The following is a 21,717-nucleotide window of genomic DNA, read 5'->3' as shown; positions in this document are numbered from 1 at the left end:
TTCCAGGAGAGCAGTGTCCTACTCTATATCAATGGTCAACCTGTTTCAATCAAATTTGTTCAAAGCGATACAGTGCATATCTTGAGGACCAAAAAATACTATCTACACTACTAGGTGAGGGTGAGTAGTGTCCACACCCTACTAATCAGTGTGCGAGCACGGAGTCCCGCCAAGGCTGATGGAACCTGGAGGGGATGACCTAAACACAGAACAATAGTGTCATCCGGTACATACTCACAAGGTGTGTTTCAACTGTCAGTATGGAGAGACGGTGAAGTTACCTCTCCAAACTCTAGAAGTATTTAAAAGAAGGGTTAAAAAGCCTAATGACTGGTATCAAACACAGAAGAATTAAAAAGCAGCCAGGGGTGGCACTCACTCGACTCATAGGAAGCGTCTGCTTCAACGGTTTCCCCAGGCGTTGACACCTCACTTTAAATGTCCTGGATAAGAGTGAAACACAAGGAGGGGAAAACCATGGGGGGCTGGAAGAAAGAATGGGGACTGTTGGAGCCCAAACTCTGAAAGATCAAATGCTGTGGCCCCAAAATTACGCCAGAACCTGGCCCTGGTAGAGTAAGTCATAATTTTGACCAGTGTGGGTGTGGCCATTTGCCAAAGTCTCCGTGCTGGTTATTTACAAGCAGTATTCAAAAAGCTGATAAGCCCTAGAAGTTAATGCAGAGTCCGGGCGAGAAGCAAGTATGACCCTGCACTGCGGCTGGTCACCCGTGTACCCCCCGTCATCAAACGGGCCCCCAAGCACTACACAGTAGAGCGAATCACTAACTGTCAAACTGCTGTTAAGAACAGCAGGAGTCCGGTGGATAGCCAGCAACCCCGCCAAGAGAGGTGAAGTACCGGGCGGGCACAAACCAAGTAGCGATGGACCCAAGTGGTAGCACATCCAACCATCCCTCCCCATAGTACTCACATGTCCACGGCGGGACCAGCGTGGGAATCCTACCCCAACGCCTTCGCCAGGGAGCCGGTACGTCGCTAAGCCGTGATTGCATCCATTTAATACAGCAGGCAAGCGGCGCCAGACCCAGCGGCATTACATCTGCCCATCCCACTGTTGAACACGTGATGGATGACGTCGGGGCATTGCGCTTCGTCATGAGACTACCAGCCAAGGTGTCGGCCATCTTAGTGTTGCTGAATTAAGTTAAAGCGCCTATCCTAAGAAAATGAATCAGGGGGTCACCAGGGTGGAGTTGTAGTAAAATCATATCGCAAGTGACCTATGTGAAAAATTTAATTAAGAAAACTCAATTTACAAAATCAATTGCCAAGATTGATGAGTATGGCTAATTATTCTAAAAGTAAATAGCCAAGAATGGTGAGTTTGGCTAATTTCCCAAAAGTAAGGTAGGGTGTCAAAGCACATGGACCAAGTGGGTGGATTAGAGTGTATAGGAACAAGTGTGCCATGTGCTTCCAAGCCTGGATATCGGAGATGGTGGGCTCCTATAAACTAGAAGCGGATGGCCCTTGAAACACCTGCAAATAGTCCCTACGTGGCCCAACAAACACCTACTACAGCAATCCAATGGGCGGGGAAAGGTTGTGTCTCCTGTGTGTTAAATATCCACTAGGGCTGGGTACTAAGAGTGGTGGTGGCCCTTGAAAAAACATTTTGGAATTTTTTTCCTATTCATGTTTCCCTACGAAGCCCAAAAGGGGTCTGCTTAGATAGTCAGAAGGGCAGGGAAAGGCCATGACTCCTGTGTGTTAAAACCTGGGCTGGATAGCACCTTAATTGGAACCCAGTGGGCGTTGGTGGCAGACAGCTATGTCTCCTGTGTGTTGTGATCACTTGGGCTAAACCTAGTTGGTTAATGGTGGAAAGGAGCGAGGTGTTTCTTGGACAAAGGAAGCTAGTGTCTCTGAAGAATGTAACTGGCAGGTGAACCAGATGCAAGGTGCTGGGCATAAATTAGTAGCAAGATCAAAGGCTGTGGGACCAGACCGTTAGTTATTATTCAGTGCATAGTACAATGTCAGCTGCTTAAAGAGTTTCAGGATTCCTGTATTTGGTGTTCTCTTTCATATAGGTTGACTGAATGTCAGCCCTCTATATCATTTAGACTCCATACATAGGCTTGGGTCTCCTTTTCACTAGCTCTGTTCCAACGAGTAGGTTGTTTGCTTGGTTGGTTATTTTGCGTAAAAAAAAGTATAACAATGTACAGACAAAAAAATTGTGTTTAGATTTATTTTATTAATTGTTGTCTGGGTTAAGACAGAGTAGCTGTAGGAGTATCAACATTTGGTTCTGTCCAGCCCAGCATTTTAATCAGAAGGAGAGAATGGACAAGAAAACAAGCAGATTGAACTAGGAATAAGACCCCCAACCCCACTCCCTTTCCCAACCAACCCCTCCCAGAGGGTGCCAGAGTTGACAACAGGAGTAGTCTAGTATGGTCCAATTGTTTGTATCTTACGTGTGCTGGAAGGCAGTGTTGTGCAGTCGATGTGGTTAATCTTAAGAGTCTTAGATATCTCAGACATCTTGTGACAAGAGTGCAATGAAAGGCTTCCAGATTTCGGTGTAGGAGTCGCCTTGTTGGGTAAGTTTGAGAGATAGCCTTTCCATGCCCAGGAGGTGTCACAGGTGATGCAACCAATTCAGTCTTGATGGGGCTCTGTCCGTGCCCCAGTATGGATTGATGTGCTGCCCCTAGAGCTATGTGTCGTCCTCTCCTAGATTGGAGCAGTAATGTAGCGGATTAGGAAGGCACAGCACAATGTACGCAGGGAACCGAGGCAGTTTAGTGTCAAGATACGTATCGGTCTGTCAGGATGTCAGTCCAAAACTGTGCTAATTTGGGACATTCCCAAAAGATATGAAGCAGTGTCCCCGGCTTATTGCAACCTAGTCTCCAGCAGCTTTCCGTTTTCTCAGGGTTTTCTCTGTGGAGACGCACAGGTGTTCGATACCAGTATGTGGCAATTTTTGTTGCTGTTTCCCTACTGGCCACGTTGGAAGCTGTGTGCCTTGCTCGATAGTATATATCTTCCCATTCCTTGGTAGTGAGTTGCCTGGCTATCTCTCCCATCTCTTTTGTGCTGGATTTCCTAGATCGCAAGGAGTCTTTGAGAGCAAGGTGTATAGTTCCGAGATAAGGCACCTATCTGTCTCTTTAGTCAGGAGCCAAAAAAGATTGGGCAAATGGTGCATTTTCCAGCAAATTTGAGAAAGCAGGAAGATTAATAAAGCAATTGCGAAAGTGCAGTTATTACATTAATAAAGAGATGTCATATAACATAGGTAGCTGCTTATTCAGTATGTGTGTCTTTACTTGCCATGTGCCCTTACATATCACTCCTGTGTGTCTTTGCTCTCCCAGTGCCCTTACATATCACTCATCTGTATCTTGCTCCCCCTGTGCCCTTACATATCACGTCTGTGTGTCTTTGCTCTCCCAGTGCCCTTACATATCACTCATCTGTATCTTTGCTCCCCCTGTGCCCTTACATATCACTCCTGTGTGTCTTTCCTTTGTCCGTGTCCTTACATATCTCTCATCTGTGCCTTTGCCTCTCCATGTGCCCTTACATATCACTACTGTTTGTTTATGGATGCTCTCCCCGTGTCATTACATATCACTCCTCTGTTTGTTTTCCTCTTCTTGTGCCCTTGCATATCACTCCTGTCCATCTTTGCTCTCCTAGACCCCTTACATATCACTCCTCATTGTCTTTGCTCTCCCTATGCTCATACATATCACTCCTTGGTGTCTTTGCTCTCCCTATGCCCTTACATATCACTCCTCATTGTCTTTGCTCTCCCTATGCTCTTACATATCACTCCTTGGTGTCTTTGCTCTCCCTTTGCTCTTATACATCACACCTCTGCAAACATACATTTGCCTCTTCACGTGCCCTTACAGATCACTCCTCTGTACATTTTCTTTTCCCTGTGTCCATCCCTCCCAACCCCCTTTGCCTTTATCCACCACTCCTAGATCCTTTGCTCTCTGTGCCCCTTCTGCACCAGTCGCTGTGTCTTTCCTTCTCCTATCTGTTTCACTTTTGCCTTTAACTTTATCTCGTATTCATCGCTCTGTCCTTTGCTCTACTTGGGACCTTATAATAATCCGTTAGTCTCCGTCCTCTCCCTCAGCACTCATGCACCTCTCCAGAAACCTTAAATAAAACAATCATACTAAGGGGCTGCTAACCGTATCTACCTGCCAAAAATGCACCCATATCCCACAGCACTCTATCTTCAACTACTTCCTTCATCAATCACACTCTACGTCCTGCGATGCGTCCTCAGGCCCCTCTAATCTGTCACAAACAACAAAAAAGCACTCCCCCACACAAGATCCAAACAATACTCCCTGCCTACCACCATTCTCCACTGTGCAGCATGCTACCCACTATGTGTAGAAAACATGCATCAGTTTCCAAGAGAGATTTCTCTGAGTGAGGGACGTGCAATACTTTTGATGGGAGAGTGCCATCACTTCTCAATAACACAAAGGCACTCTTGGTCACGGAGTACCTACACACCTGTGTATTTCCTTTTCATTGACTGTTCATTACTGAAGTGTGCTGTTGAATAAAAGACTTTGCCACACATGCAGTGGACTTGGAGCACGGAGAGTAGATGAGCTACACATCTCCCCTAGATGTGATTTACCCGCTGCGACAAATGCTCGTGACCCGGGACACAACAAATGGCCTGTGATGCTCTTGGTATCTGTTAGTAAGCCCAGAACCTGTGTGCCAGTAGCTGGACTCAGCAAGAACAATTGTCACAGTTAAAATACAATTTACACCAGGGAGTCTAAAATTGGAGCAGTAAATCTCATACGTAAATGGTATTCTTGCTGATATTAATCTTTTACATCACACATAACAACAAATAGCATTGTATCTCGGTGCTTCATCGTCATACCTGATATACACAATGGTCTAAAACGATGACGGCAGAGCCAGGGAACCAATGTTCAGCCTTCGCCTCCCCGGGTGACAAGATCTGTGTGATCTTGGACATGCCACTTCGTTTTACGCCCTTTCTTTAGATTTCCTCCTCACATGAAAAACTCGACCCTTTAATTAGTAATAGCTTCGCCACTACTATAATAACTTTATTAAAGCACGGGTTATGACTGGAATTTTAAATGAGCACCAGTTGAAAGATCAGGCACTGGAGGGAAAGGCCTGGGACATGGGGTCCCCTTTTCACTAGGATTGGCATCTCCGACTGTAAACAAGACAGTGCTTGGAAGACTAGGGCCGCGCTCTAGGCGCTAAATCTGGCATGAACATACAGAGCATTCAAAACATCATCTATAGCAACTCAGCCAATTGTCAACTGAAGTGTGTGGAAGTTTGAAGGCTCAGATTTACACTCGTGAGCTATAAGGTACGGTACGGATGGTTCAATCTGCAAGTGTTCAACTCACTGAATCATTTATTGTACCCCTGCACACTGAATTGGTTTTTGGCAATTTATAATAAGGATTGATACTTGTAAAAAATAACCACTTTAACCAACCTTAAAATAATAAAAGTTTCAGTTGCCTTACAGGTTTTACAGTGGGTGAATACCTCCTACAGCTACTTTACACTTTTGTAACGCTTGATCTGCCGGTTAAACATGCATCTCTGAACACATGCAACAACTCACTGAGCAATCTTACCGATAATTCAAATAAGTGACCTACAACTTATATGCAACATTCTGCAGTAGGTACTTTTAACCCTCTAAGTTATTTTATATTTCAAACCTATGATCAGAGTGAACACAGACCTCTCCAGCAAGTGCATTAACCACCTGAGCTGTATTAACCACCTAAGCTGTTTTACTGGTATATCATGCGACTTGCCTGATGCTGAAAGATGCCTGCAGGAAGTGCCTTAACCCTCTAATCAATCTTAAATTGTGGTATTGACAAATTTACAAAGGCAGAACAGTTTTACTATCACATTTTTCTTAATGTCAATGTATTTTAGGGACAGTGATTACTCACTATCACCAAGCAGCGACGTGCTACTGAGAAGTGCTGGCACTCTCCCTGTTACAGTGCCTTATCTTATTTACATGGAATTTCTAAAGCACCAGCACTGCTTCGAAAAAAGCGCTGCACAATCACAGCACAAAGTACAACTCTAAAAAAGAGCTTTAATCAATTTACAGTGAGAGCTTGCGTACTTCCCAGAGAAGCCAGTTTACATAAGTCAAAAGAAATGGCAAATTCAAAGACTGAGATACTGACCGTTTACCTGCGTATGGGAGACTTGGTTTGTGGTCAGAAACTGACGAGAATAATGTTTTATTGTCAATTACGTCCTAAGGTGTAGTAACTTTTAGTAATGAAAGTGCCAGTCGTGCATGCACTGGCAAGTAATGCCGGAAAGGTGGGCGTTTAATATGAAAACGCTTGTGCAGGCTTTGTTGCTCTAGACACAAATCACCTGACAGATCTCGGTGCAGAGAGGATTTAGTCAAACTTTTCTGCAAAAAAGAAATGATTTCACGGGTGAAGGGGTGGGGGGAGGTTATAGGAAGCAGCGGTGAACTAGAGGAATCTGAGTGAGTGAGCAATGTTGGCTGACAATAAACGGGTGCAATAATTATACAGTACACCAGAATCCAAAACCACGCCGAACCAGATGGGGAATTAAGAGGCCGTGGCTCTTCGCCCTATCGAGAAGTGCACAGCAAGCAGCCAAGTCTGGTGCATTTCCCTAGCCTAGACCTCTCTTCTTTGACTCACTCCAATCAAGTTTCCTTATGCCCACTTTAAATCCTCCGGTTGCAACGCCATCCTCTATATTCCCAAAAACCGTGCATGGAAAATTGACCTCGACTTAAAGCTAGCAATCGTTCCTCTCTTCTTCCTTTCCATCCAAGCATCCTCACCTCACGGCTCCCTCCAATTGTAGCCTCCTTTAAGCCACGTGCCTTTCTGCCTTAATCTCTTGTATATATTTCTAAAAAAGAAAAAGTGCCTACACCTCAGCTCATAAATCACACCTCTGTCTTTGAATTGTCAGCGCTGCAACATAACAGTAATTGATTTCCTCTAGCCTGCATATTCACAGCACCAAAAACATAAACATAAACTCACGGACTCCACCTATAATGATAACATGGTAAGTAGCGGTTCGCAGAAGGAGGGGTCGGGGGGGTGGTGAGGGGGAGAATTGCGCGGGGGTGAGTGCGAGGGAATTAATTATAAAAAGGAAAACCTACCTTACAGCCGGTCCGCGCCACCTCTGCTCTCCTGGCTTGGCGCCTTCATTAACGGCCCTCTGGAGTGGACTGGCATTATCTCTCAGCCAATCCTGGCGCTGCCAGCAGCACCAGGATTGGCTGGGGGCACAGGTTTCTCTTCGCCCGCAGCACGCCCATTAGGAGACCGAGGGGCTTCAGTGGGTACGGGTACAAAATTTGCCCTCCTTCCCCACTCATGCGCACTTGTGTTGCTGCCTGCTGGCCCTGGTGACAATCATGTCAGTCAACATGACGCCAGACCGCCCACCCCCTTCAGACTCTGAAGGGGTGGGTGGTCGGACATCATGTTGACTGACACGATTGTCAGTTCTCCCTCGGCGTCGTTGAACTTGAGTAACCTGCTCAGTTTACTCAAGTTCAAAGACGCCGAGGGGGTGTGTTACTCTTACAACGCATCTATTACAACGTAATGCTGTTACAACGCAGCTATTACATCGCAAATACCATTACAATGCATGCCATTACAACGCATGGCATTACATAGCAGATGCTATTACAACGCATACCATTACATCGTAAGTATTGGTAAGTATATATATTTTTTTATTTTATTTAATATTTTATAATTGATTTAATTATTATTAATTTTAAAAAAATATTTATTTCGTTTTTAAATATTATAAATTAAATATATTATTTTAAGTAATTTTTTAAATAAGTATGAGTATAGGAGTATATGTTTTGGGGTACTGATGTATATGTTTTGGGGTGTTTGGGTATTTTTAGGTTTAAGGGCAGTGTTTGGGTTTTGGGGTACAGGGGTGTTTTTAGGTTTTAGGGCACGGTGTGGGTTTTGGGGTACAGGGGTGTTTTTAGGTTTTAGGGCAGGGTTTGGGTTTTGGGGTACAGGGGTGTTTTTAGGTTTTAGGGCAGGGTTTGGGTTTTGGGGTACAGGGGTGTTTTTAGGTTTTAGGGCAGGGTTTGGGTTTTGGGGTACAGGGGTGTTTTTAGGTTTTAGGGCAGGGTTTGGGTTTTGGGGTACAGGGGTGTTTTTAGGTTTTAGGGTAGGGTTTGTGTTTTGGGGTACAGGGGTGTTTTTAGGTTTTAGGGCAGTGTTTGGGTTTTGGGGTACAGGGGTGTTTTTAGGTTTTAGGGCAGGGTTTGGGTTTTGGGGTACAGGGGTGTTTTTAGGTTTTAGGGCAGGTTTTGGGTTTTGGGGTACAGGGGTGTTTTTAGGTTTTAGGGCAGGGTTTGGGTTTTGGGGTACAGGGGTGTTTTTAGGTTTTAGGGCAGTGTTTGGGTTTTGGGGTACAGGGGTGTTTTTAGGTTTTAGGGCAGGGTTTGGGTTTTGGGGTACAGGGGTGTTTTTAGGTTTTAGGGCAGGGTTTGGGTTTTGGGGTACGGGGTGTTTTTAGGTTTTAGGGTAGGGTTTGGGTTTTGGGATAATTAAATTATATTTACCATTTTAAAATTAATTAAAATATATTTAATAAATTAAATTAATTATTTTACACTAATTACATTTTTAAATTAAATTAATTAAATAAAATAAATAATTATTATTAATTTAATTTAATTTCATTATAATAAATATGTACTTTAAACTAATTACTTTTTTTATTAAATTAAATTAATTACTATTTTTAATAAAATTACATTTATTAAATAGATATTATTTATTTACTAGATATTATTTAATTAAATTAATTTAATGACAATTTTATAATGTCTTTTAATTAAATTATTTTAAATAAATTAATTACAATAAACTAAATAACATTTTTTTTAAAAGGTATACTTACCTATACTTACGATGTAATGCCATGCGTTGTAATAGCATTTGCGATGTAATGCCATGCATTGTAATGACATCCGTTGTAATGTATCCCGCGTTGTAAAATCTGCGTTGTAACGGAACGCGTTGTAACACAACGCGTTGTACTGACACCAATCCGCCGAGGGAGCTGCGGGCGGGGGGGGGGCTACGCCCCTATGGATGCACCGCGCCTGAATTTAGGCCACAGATTCCCTTAGAAAATGTTCCTTGGTGTCGTTGGGGGCATATACTGACCCCACTATGATAGAGAGGGTAACTGTATGGATATGGTACCCCAAAAGGCGGTCCTTAATCTCGGCCACCTTTGGTCCCACTTTCCCTTGAAATGAGTGCGAGAATAAAAGCGCCACCCCTGCTGTCTTGTGTGAAAGAGATTAGTAGAATTGCTGTGGGAAGGCTCATGAGTGCTTTCTAGGCCAGTCTTTACGCAGTAAATGTGTCTCTTGTAATAAGCCTATGTCAGCCTGAGAATGTTTTAAATAAGACAAGATTGCCTTCCTCTTTACAGGGTTATTCAAGCCCTTTACATAAAGGGTTATCACTCTCAAGGACGCCATTCTAGTCGGAACATCTACCCTCCCTCAGTCCTCATATTGGTCCCCTACCAAGTTCACCCCAAGCACAATGATGGACATTATATCTGCTTTTGTGAGCACCCTTTTTTGACAAACATAAGTGTGGCTGAAATTGCTGCCACCCCTAACAAACCCCAAAAATGTAACTGAAGAACATCAAAGTCCCTGGAGATAGACAAGAGTCCAGTCCCTGTAGCCTTGATGGATCAGTCTCCCTCCCGCCCAAGCCCCCAAACCCCTCAAACCCAAAGTATCTATTATTTCTCAGGTGGGCTCATTGCATGTGGTACTCTCCACCATCGTGCCCAGAAGTTCCTTCCTCTCTGAGGCCATTGTGGCCAGATCAGGGCACATAGCTCAATGCCCCGTCGGCACCTGCCGCCATCGCAGTCGGTCCCCGGTCCTGCATATTTGAGGTTGTGACAATGTCTGGTCCCCATTTGTGGCTCTATTTGTAGCAGGTCAAAAATGTGCTTCCAAATGTTGCAAGTATCCCTTGCTCAAGCACACCTTTGGTTCTTAGAAAAAGACTCCTTTAGTTCATTTGTCAGCATTCAATAAAAGTTCAAAGAAGTGCTTATTCAATCCTTTTTATTCTGTACTTAGAATTATATTTCATTCCAAATTGACATTATGCATCGTTATTGTATATGTAGAATCCGTACACAATTGCTCCAATGCATTTCGGGCGTAATGCCCTTCATCCGGGAGCTTATCTGTAAGTAAAGGATATAGCGTCTTAACATTTCATATATGCATTCATCTGCTCATATCAACGTATTTTGGTGCAATGATCAGTGCTACACCATGTGACTCGGTGTATTTATGTGCCCATTTGTGCCGAGTAAAACGTAAAATAAAAATGTTACACTTGCGTGTCTTCAAGACAAAAGAAGCCTCTAACAGCTGTAAACGAAACTAAAAATTACCGAGTGCAAGTTCCAAACACGTGAAGCGTCTCACATTTGGTGGTCTAGTGATACACTTACTTGCAGTAACGACGCCTGGTCACGTTTTTCAGTTCTAGCGAGCATGTTTACCGGTACGCACATTTTTGACTTACTAATCTTGACGTGGAGGACGGACACGCCACCTTGCGAGCACCCAAGCTCTAAAAACTCTTGAACAAACGTTCATCACAAACATATGAATAGTGGAATCAACGGCAGTGCACCTTCACATCTCGTATTCAGTTATCTATTTGTAGCAGGTCACATGCTTCCTTTAGCGAGCGTGTTTTGTAGAGTCGATCCGGTCAACTGAAAATTAGCCTGAACGGGTGGCCCCAAGTGTAGGTAGTGTTCTTGTCTCTTAGATGGTTCGTGACTGGGTGGAATTCCTTCAGTTTCTGCAGGGTCGAGACTGCCAGGTCCTGGTATAGGTGAAGTGTGTGCCCTCTGAAGACCACAGGAGCTGAGGAACGAGCCACCCTTAGAGAGGGGAAACTGTTGAAACAGGTCAAATGTCCCAAGAGCGTGGAGCTCCCGAAGACCATCTGCCTACTCTATGCCTGCGTTAAGCGTATGTCCGCCCCTAGGGTGTCCCCTAGAATTTGTGCAAAAAGTTCCTGGACATAAGCTCCAATATCTTGTCCTTCTTCTGCATCCCAGGGAGTCCCCGAATTTTAATATTGTTACGCCTAGAACGGTTTTCAAGGTCCTCTGCGTGCTCTTGAAGACCCAGATGCTGCTCAGAGAGGCGTATATTCTCTTGTTGCATCTGCTCTATTTCCTCATCTCTTGAGGGCTCTTGGCGTTCCAGTCCATCTACTCTGTCTCCAATATCAGTTACTTCCTTATGGACTGATTGGAGCTTGGATAAGAGGTCTTTCTTCACTGACATGAGGTCTTCGCTCAGGGTGGAAAACAAGGCTTCCAAATAAGGGCACATAACCGGGACCTCTGTGTCTTCCTCTGATGGTGATGTAGCGCGACTTGTGGGTCCTAGTGCCTTGCGGGTGTAGGTGCTTGGCCCGAACTAGTGACTACACCCTGTGATTTAGCGACTCCAATTATGTATAGAGAGCAGCTTGATGAGTCCTGGACTAAAAATATCTGCCGATTGTTGGGTAGACCAGTCTTAAAGCCCAGCGAGGCCCTGGGAGTTGTTGAACTGCAGGAGAAGCGTATCCCACCAAGGCTGATAGTTTTGGTTAAAGCATGTAGGAGGAGAGCCTCTTAGTTAGGGAGCTATGAGTTCCCATTAGCCACTATGCTCCTTCTGCCAGACCCACTCTCACCCGCTGCCACGGTCGAAGCGATAGGCCCTGCTAGCCCAATCACTTCCGGGCCTAGATCAAGATTGGGGAGGTTGTATGCCAGCCTGTTAAGCCCATTAAAACCAGGAGTTTGGGAGAACCGTCTCCCAGTATTATAGCTTATCTTTACCCATCAGCCTGGAATGTGACCCCGGCCTGGCCTGACCTTCACAGCTGCGAAACTCCTTGGTTGCAGCGTCCTTAAGGCTGAGAGGCTGATACTGATGAGCGGGCCCTGTCTCAGTTTGTGTTACGGGAGAAACACATCCCCGCTGCCCCCAACACCGCAAGTGGTGCCCAGATCAGCAGCTCAATATTGCCGGGTTCCGCGGCCTGTTCCACCTCTAACAGCCATCACTGTCCTTGATTTCGTCTCCTAGCCGACACGCAGCTCCGGGGCATCTTTGGCTGTATGCAAACTTGCCAGGTAGCGGGTAGGGCTAACACCGCTGGGGCCCTAAGGCCGACGAGGACCCAGGGAGCCCAAATAACTAGGTAGGCCCCTCAACTGCGCAGAGCACTAGGCTGAAGACGTCCCCTCCGACGACAGCCGCTCTGCGTTTAGCTTTTAAGAAAGTGCCTCACGGGTGAAGGGATCCGGGGCTTCCTTGACCTCCAGCCGCTGCCACAGTTAGTAGATTTGGCTCCTCATCGACACACAGCTCCAGGGCACCCCACTGATATCTGCGACTCGGAAGGCAGTGGCTTGAGCCTGGCGCTTATGAGGCCTTCGAGCCACCGAGGACATTGGGAAACCAGGCAGGCCCTCTCTCTTCACAGCGTGCCTGGCGGAAGCGGTCTCCTCCACCAACAGCCTCTCCACGATCTCCTTTCCGATGCAAGTCTCCTCGGTCTCTTCGCTAGACCGCTGCTCTGGGGGGGCTCCTCCTCTGGCGGTTGCCTCGCTGGGCGACTGGAGCGGATGGGATACGCCTGTATCTGTGGGAATGAGGAGCCGCCAAACTCGGCGGCCCGTTGAGGGATTTGGCAATGTAGGGGTTCCCCCTGGTCGCCCATGCTCAGTATTGTCCCCCAGAGATGCTATTATTTGCTATGTGGGGATTCGCTGGGAGGCCCAAGACACTGATGTAGGAAACACAGAAAAACAAGTCTCACACTGCCGCCATGTTGGCCACACCCCCGTCAAAAATAAAATTGGACAGTATATGTAATTCCAAACAGCAAATTAATAAATTCTCCTCCCTAGTCTACAAAGCAGAGCATTGTTTCTTGAATTGTACAATTTGATTGTCCCATAAGAGCCAGTCTAATGACCTCCTTGAGTTTGACTATAGTGTTTACCTTTCATTTTCTTTTTTTTTTCTTTTTTTCTGAACAGTGAAGAGGGTACTGCAGAAGACAACCCAGAATCTCAAGAGATGCTAGAAGAGCAGATGGTTCGACTACTAACCCGGGAAGTAATTGATCTCCTCAGTAAGTCTTTGTTTAGTTCCCAGCAGACTGCTTACTTTAAGCATTTTGTTTTCAAAATCCTGCTTCTTAAACAGACCCAGCAGTGGACTCCTATAGAGTGGAAATGTAATGAGAAATGAAAAATTGTTTGTAATACTATAAAACTTTCAGCAAATGTTCTGTGTAAGGCGTATCTGTATTCATACCCTTTAAATCTCACGTATGATGGTGTGAGACTCCGTGTGCAATGTATACTCCATCTTTGGGCAGCCTGACTCCGCCGGCGCTCGTGGACTCGGCTGGGGGTTCTAGGCCTTCGATGCCGGCGGCTCCGGCCCCGGCGCCGCAGGGATCCAGACCTGGATCCGGATCAGCGCTGGTCGACCTTACTACACCTCCTCCGCCACCGACTCTATTGACGACGCCCCCGCACCTTCCGATGCCCGTTGAGTCCCTAGCTAGCTTTAACCCAGGCTTTCGTCTCAACAGAAAATGCTAGACCTACAGGATACATAGTTCCATCCCATAGGGAAACGCCCCTCTCTTTATAGGTTACCACAATGGGTACACTGTGCAGAGAGGTTGAAGAAACACTTAGAAGTTTGGGATTTTCACCTGTTCATTTGCATTAACGAGCTTAGAGGCCTGTGGTCTGTTTGAACAAGGATGTGAGTAGAACAGGTATGGTCACAAATTCTTCAGGGACCAGACAACAGCAAAGGATTCTCTCTCTATGGCACTTCAAAACTGTTCCTGGGTCGGAGCATTCTACTGATAAAAGCCACAGGCTGGTCTTGACCATGGCCATTCATTTGGGATAGGATCGCTCCTATCCCATGTTCAGAGACGATTGATTGATTGTAACAAATTGCTTGGCATAATCAGGAGCTTTCAGAGCAGGTGCAGAGCACATTGCTTCCTTCAGAGTGTCAAAAGCCTTTTAACAGCTCACTGTCCAGTTCACCCGTTTGGGCATTCTCTTGGAAGTCAGTTATGTGAGAGGTATCACAATGGTGCCAGCATTCTACACAAACCTCTTGTGGTACCCAGTAAAGCCTAGGAAGGCCCTGACTTGAGTCTGGGCTGTTGGAGCCATCCAGTCCAAAATTGTCTGGATTTTAGGCTGTACGGGTTCAAATTGGCTTACACCAACAACAACTTTAAACTGCCCTATCTGGCACTTGCTTGCCTTGATAGTGAGGCCTGCACTTCTCAGAGCCTCTAGTACTTTACCAAGGTGGATCGGGTGATCCTGCCAGGTGGAGCTAAAGACCGCAATATCATATAGATAAGCTGCACTATAGGATTCCAGTCCAGGAAGGACTTTGGTCTGAAAAATGCACCTGACACTTTTCAAAGGTTCAGAAACTAAGGGCATCATAGTAAACTGGTAATGTCCATATGGGGTTGAACAATCTGATCTTTTTTTTGCTACTGGGGTCAGACCTATCTGCCAGTATCCTGATGTGAGCTCAATGGCACTCATATACTTGGTTGCTCCCAACCTGTCAATCAGTTCATCTGCCCTTGGAGTTGGGTGTGTATCGGTTTTGGTCACAGCATTGAGTCCTCCATAGTCTACGCAGAACTTCATCTCTTTTTTTACCACCTTGGGTATGAGGCTGGGGGACTAAAAAAACTGGACTGGCCCAGGGGCTCTGAGATGGTACCCAATTCTAGCATCTTGCTTACTTCAGCTTTGATGCTCTCTTTCACATGATCCGACGGCCGGTATAGTTTATTCTGGACAGGTAGGCTTTAACCAGTGTTCACATCATGGGTACACCAGCTAGTATGAGCAGGGGTCAAAGAGAAGAGCTCAGCAAACTGATTTAGGACTTGCCTGCAGTCCGTCTTCCGTTGGACAGTGAGGGTGTCTGGCAAGTCCACTCCTTACTCTGAACTATCTTTTGGAGTTTTGAACAGGAGATCAGAGAGAAGTTCACTCTCTGCTTTCTGATCTTCATCTGTAACCATGAGCATGGACACATCAGCCCTGTCATAGTATAGTTTACGTGGTTTACATAGATGACCGTCCTGGGGTTCCAGCAATAGCCAAGGACCACCAGGTAGGTTACCTTCCCTTTTCTTTCTTTTTAGGATAGGGTAGGGTCCCTCTCACTTATTTTGAGGAACCTTAGGAGCCACTGGCTCCAAAACCCACACATTCTGCCCTAGTTTGAACTCAGCCATAGCCTTTTGGTCATACCATTCCTTCTGCAGCTTCTGGCTGGCCTCAAAGTTTTTATTGGATTTCTCTATGTACTCAGCCACCCTGGAGCTGAGGTGAGGCACATAGTCCACGATAACATGTTTAGACTCAAGAAGAGGTTTCTCCCATCCTTCCTTCACAAGTCCCCTGACAGGATGACCAAACAGAAGTTTAAAGGGAAGGACCCCACTCCCTTATGTGACACTTTCCTGTAAGCAAAAGAAGGCATGGAAGTAAGATTTCCCATCTCCTTCTGAGTTTTTCAGGGAGTCAACCAATCACACGTTTCATGGTCTTGTTGAATTTTTCAACAAGGCCTTTACACTGAAGATGGTAGGGGATAGTAAACCTGTGGGTCACTCCACACACCTTCCACATTAGTTTCAGGTAGCCAGACATGAAGTTTGTACCTCTGTCTGACACGCCTCCTTAAGGAAGGCCACCCTGGTAAAGATACGAATGAGGACCCTAGCCATTGCAGGGGCAGTGCTAGTCCTAAGGGGAATAGCCTCCGCATACCTGATGGCATGATCCACTACCACCAGAACACATGTGCTCGAGGCATATGAGCTGCAGATTACACACTATGCATAGATGGCCTCCTAGTGTTGGGCCCGGATGTTTGCAGTTTGTTTTGTTGTAGAAATGTCTTTGAAAGTCACGGGATAGGTGACTCCTCCTGTGGATGATACTGCGCATGGGCATCGGCTCCATCCCCAGATTGTTTTTTTCCGCCACCGGGCTCGGATGTGTTTCCAGCGCTCCGTGTTAGATTTCCTTCGCTGCGCAATCCTCACCAACTTACAGAAAATAAGTTTCAAACGCTTTTCCACTCAACGCTATTCTTCAACATCGAATACTTCGATTCCGGTCGTCATCGACGGCCTTCTGGAGTAGCTAGGCCTCAACACCAGCTCATGGAAAGGACGCCATTCAAGAGGTGTCCTCGATGTCGGTCGAAATTTCCCCACGCCGACCTTCATGAAGTATGTAACATTTGCCTTTCCCCAGAGCACGAGGCTAAAGACTGTTCCGCTTGTGCCTCTTTACGCTCCAAAAAGACTATCCGGGACCGAAGAGCGAGAAGAACAATGGCTCAATCTTAGACTTCAATTCCGGACGACATCTTTAAGGAAGGCGTCAACGTCCCAGAACAACACGACGTCGACAGCGGTTCCGAAGGGGAAGAGATTCGGAAGTCGAGGAAATCACTCCAGCGCAGCGTGTCGTAAGTAAGACAGTCGACCCCGACCCTTCCTCGACATACCCAAAGGCGCCCCCGGTCACACCCTCGCCCTCGGGTGCACACCGACACTCTGCTTCTACAGCCAATTAAGCCTTCAGGCAACTCGGGCTCGAGTCAGCCTTCGCACGGTGCCGGCGCACATTTACCGGCACGACACCCGCTCCGCCGACATCTAAACCATCGGTGCTGAAACACACCACTACTCCTTCGGCACCGAAACCCAGGTCGGAACCAAGCAAACCAGCTTAGGATTCGAAAAAACCACCGGAACCGAAAAAACCATTGGATCCGAAAAAAACGTCCGACCCAAAAACAATACCGGAACCGAAAAAATCCTCTGAACCGAAAAAAGCTTCGGAGCCGAAAAAGACTCCTGCTTCCCCAGTAAAGGACATTGTCAAAAAACCAAAACAAGCCGCTTTGATTCCGAAACCTTCTTCCGCACCAAAAGATCGGACTCCTGCAGAAGATTTGCCTTATCCAGACCCTGCTCAAAAGACTAGCTAAGGACTCAATCACTGGACAGTTGATTTTGGCCTCAAAAAAGCGGCCACTGGAGACACCAGCTCCAGCTCCGCATTCAAAGAAGGACATGGCTACCTCTCCTTTAAGACTGCCTTCCCCTTCTCCTCCACCTATGCCTTCACCACATCCTCCCATACCACAGCATTCCCCAGCATCCTCTATCGTACCAGACGATGACAACAGGGATGATAGCTCTGAAGATATGGGGGGGTAACATACCTGATCCAGCCACTCCTACAGGATCACCTGACCCATGGGATGATTATACCACTCCAGATGTCCCAAATGTCCATCAGGATGACTTATACCCCTCAAGGCCTTCCCCATCAGAAGACACTATAGGGTTTAACTAGTTAATACACAGAGCTGCACAATATCATGGAGTAGACATACATGCAGAACCTGTAGAGGAAGACTTCCTAATGGATACCTTTGATAATGCACAAAGGTCCTCATCTAGTTTGCCAATGCTTAAAGGAGTGATTAAGCATGCTCCTGAAGTCTTCAAGGACCCAGTCAGAACTTGGGTTAATAACCCTTGTATAGAGAAAAAATATGAAGCTGCCCCCTCAGACCCAGCATATATTAAAGGTCCGGTACCACTAGACTCACTTGTAGTTTCCAACGCACGCAAGAGAGCAAACTCGCAAACATCCGGTGATGCTGCACCACCAGATAAAGAGTCTAAGTTACTTGACGCATCAGGGAAAAGAACTGCGTCTCAAGCAGCAAACATGTGGCGTATCGCCAACACACAGGCATTGTTACCCAGATACGATGGGGCACATTATGACGAGTTAGTCATGTTCGAGGCATGTGGGCTGCTGAATTCATATCTGTGCATAGATCGCCGCCTAGTGTTGGGTCCGGATGATTGCACATTGTTGTCCTGGAAGAGTCTTCGAAGTATCACGAGATAGGTGGCTCCTCCCCTGGACTACAGTGCGCATGGGCATCCTCTCCATCCCCAGATTGTTTTTTTCCGCCATTGCGTTCGGATGTACTTTCTCGACTCCAGTTCGGAAACTTTGTTATAACTCTTTACTAAGGCCAAAAGGCCTTCGGGGCGTCGGTATTGTCTCATTCGGTGCCTGTTTTTCTCCAGTTCTTCGAACCGGACGTCGAAGGCAGCTTTTGACTTTCGACACCAGAGGCCCAAACTACGACGACAATGGATCGGAGCCCGTTCAAACGATGCCCCGTCTGCAACTCTAAATACCCTCACATTGATGTGCACCCAGTGTGCAATAAATGTTTATCCCCGGACCACGACGAGGCCAGCTGTATGGCCTGCTCGAAGTTCCGGGCCAAGAAGACGCTTAGAGTTCGACGCGCAGCAAGACAGCCAGCGCAGAAATCGTCGCCCGAGCCGGACAACATCTTCGAGGCCGGTGACGAGGAAGGCGCCGACGAAGAAGATCCTGACCAGCAGTCGGACCCAGCGTCGGAGCATGACTCCAACTTCGATGTGGACGAAGAGGATGAGTGTAGGAGAGTAGGGTCTGCAATCCTATGGTCACCCACGATTTTTGCTTTTTGCTTCACTGGTTTACGACTTTCCCTGGCTGTGGGCCTGCTAATCAGACGCACAGCCTCGCTGTTCTCTCTCTAAATTGACAAGCATGTACCTTAGGTGCATTTACCAATTGGTACTGGGCCACCTTATCAGTCCCTGTACAGCATACCTTAGGTATCCAGGGCATAGGTGTACCCAGGGCCTACCAGGGGCTGAAGCATGTATTATGCCACCCCTGGCTGGCCATCTAAACCGACACAACTGGCTGCACGACAGCTGGGGCAAGGTGGTGTAATCCCCCTTTGCTTTAGATATAGTTCCCTATATCTAAACCTAAAATGGACACATATATTCCTATCAGTCACTCCTATGGCAGGCCTTATCAATCCTGAAGGCAGAGTGCTTGGAATTATGTGAGATGGTGCTCTGGCATGAGCTGAGCCCGTTTGCAGCTTGCGGAACCAAGTCCTAATAGCTGTTCCATGATAACGCTATACCATATACTCTTAAGTGCATTATGAACCTCGCGGTCAAATGCTAACTTTGGTATAGCATTATCAAAACATGTCGAGTAAGGTGTCATACGAATTGGAATACTACCCCCTCGCCAATTCTGGTGACGGGGGTAGCATTCTACCCTTCTAGAGGGACACGACATGTATGTAACTGTGAACCCCGGTTAAAGTTAACTCGAGCCTCAGCATCACAAAATGGATGCTGCCACCACAGACACAAGTCTGACCTCCTGCTGCTGGGAGTCCTTCCAGCGAGGGAGGCTTGGACAAAGGGTTTCCTGCCTTGGGAGGTGCGAGCACCACCCCAGACAGGATTTTGTGTATTAGGTAGGCCAGGGCTGAAAGGAATGAGACATGCCTGGGGCACACAAGGTGGCCCTGTGCATACATCGGTCAGAACCAGTTCCTGGGGCACTCCAGCCCCAGAGCTGGCGCAAGACCGGACAAAGGAAAGGGGGTGTAACCACCCCCCTTCCTGGTCCCACCCAGAGGAGGGACCTAGTCTTAGGGCAGCCCCCTTTAGGAGAATAAAGGTAGGAGCTAGTCCCATTCCAAATTAGATTAATCTTGACGACTTCCATGAAGAAACTCTTGACCTTCGACCTCCTGATTACCAGAAGACTGAAGAATCTCCCCTATGGTCAGGGAGTGACCATCCTGCTTCGCAGGCACCATCAAGCTCTTGTGCGGTTTGCTGCAAAGTCCTTCCATCCCGGAATCCGACGACCCAGCTCGACAAGACCTGGACCTCCAGATCTCTCTGACCTCTACCCACATCCACAGCACAGCTGGGACCCGCGGGTGCGACGAGCAACGTGGAGACGGCCATCTTGAGTAACCTGCACAGCGCTTCCAGCACGACCGCCGAGGGATCTTCGAGTGAGTGCATTGGGGTCTGAGAAGCCCCACACCGACGCAGCTCCTGCACCAATACTAGCCCCCCAGCATCCACGAGATCTGCGTGGGGCCCTTTTGCCTGGTTGCTGCTTGTCCTGTTGTCTGGTCACTTGCCGGCTGGCTCGTGACCTCTGAGACGACGATCCGAAGAATCCAAAACTGCTGGTCTGATCCCCCAGACTGGCTCTTGCTTCCTTGTAAAAGAGGAGCACCCCGGACCCTCCTGGTCCGCACCAGACGCCATCTTTGTTCCACCGCGTGGCTTGCATTAGCCAAGGCCTGTTGTCCAGATCGACGATCCGACACCGCCAACAGCAGCAGACTACGTGGGACAGCTCGTGCCTCCAGCCTGGTCGTGAAGAGCAGCTCCTGGTCCGCGCAGCTACAGAGAGAAGCGACCCTTCCTTCACCTGACTGCGGCGACAGCATCTGGTTCCCTCCTGGTTCCAGCACCGTCACTGGCTAGTGACCGAGACTCTGTCCCCTTCCCTTTCAGGACTTCTTCCTTCCCGTTCCATCCTTGGAACCACCGGACTCCTCCATCTGGCTGCCTGCCAGCAACTCCTTGTTTCAGGCATCACCGGGGTCAACGCAGCAAACCCGACGCAACTTAAGCCCTATGCACCCGCAGCCTGTGGGTTAGGTAACTAAAGCTTCTAGGTGCTGAAGTCTGTGTACACTGTCCTAGTGTCCAGGTCCACTGTTGTTTTCCCTCCATCCAGCCTGGTTCGTCCGGAATCCGTAACTTTCCAAACTGTAAGATCCATAGACGTTGGTACGCATCCCGCGTGAGAGTTTCCACTCTGCACGTGAGTCCCGTGGGCCTCCTGCTCCTTACTTACCTAGTTTGTAGCGTAGTCCCAGCGATCCTCCAGCCTCTGGATCTCCTTACACTACTTTCCTTCCTCGCATTTCATTGTTTTGAGTATATGGTTTGTCGTGCCCCTAAGGCGCACTTGTAAATATTGTGCGAACTCGTATTTCCTTTTTAGTATTGTCATGTGCTTAGCCCTCTGACTCCATAAAGAGTTCAGAGGTGTATGTTAGTTAATAAATATCTGTTTATTTTCATAACAACCTGTGTGGTATCCTTTCACTTGGTATTCAAGGGGTTATATGTGGTAAAACAGCTGGCTTCACATGCCATTCAGAGTTTAGCCTAAAGACTGCTTTTGTCCACGCTACTAGGATAGCTGGTCTATAAGGTTGACTTACAACCAATCACCATAAGGGTTGTTTGGACTGATACAAGGTGATCACTAGAACTAGTGAAAATCATATATCAGGCCAACTTCTCACAATGAGGACTACGTCCATGAAGAAGAAGACGTCGTCGTCGAGGTAGGGGACGACGCAGAGGCCATCGGGGCCGTCGATGACGTCTCCAGTGATGAGCCAGGCCCAACCGCAGTAGCGGGGCCTAATAATGACAATACGCTCACTACGGCTCAGGTCGAGGCATCGCCGGAAGGCCTTAGCCAAGATCTTACTCCACATTCTATAGCCCCGCGTCCAGGCCCGGCTAAGAA

At 47.2% G+C, this 21,717-nt stretch overlaps 1 protein-coding gene across 2 annotated transcripts in view; it reads left to right on the top strand.

Moving 5' to 3' along the window:
- The window catches only part of XPO5 (exportin 5), a 762,403-nt gene that overhangs the window by 508,288 nt on the left and 232,398 nt on the right, over window positions 1-21,717 (top strand). For both annotated transcript variants that reach the window (XM_086926019.1, XM_086926020.1), the window contains exon 26: window positions 13,204-13,298. In XM_086926019.1, the coding sequence (XP_086782145.1) occupies window positions 13,204-13,298 (95 nt within the window). The remainder of the gene's footprint in view (window positions 1-13,203; window positions 13,299-21,717) is intronic.

Source organism: Lissotriton vulgaris, chromosome 6, assembly GCF_964263255.1.
Source record: "Lissotriton vulgaris chromosome 6, aLisVul1.2, whole genome shotgun sequence".
Classification (NCBI taxonomy): Eukaryota; Metazoa; Chordata; class Amphibia; order Caudata; family Salamandridae; genus Lissotriton; species Lissotriton vulgaris.
The sequence above is the reverse complement of the archived record's forward strand: the minus strand, read 5'-3'. Positions and strand labels throughout refer to the sequence as shown.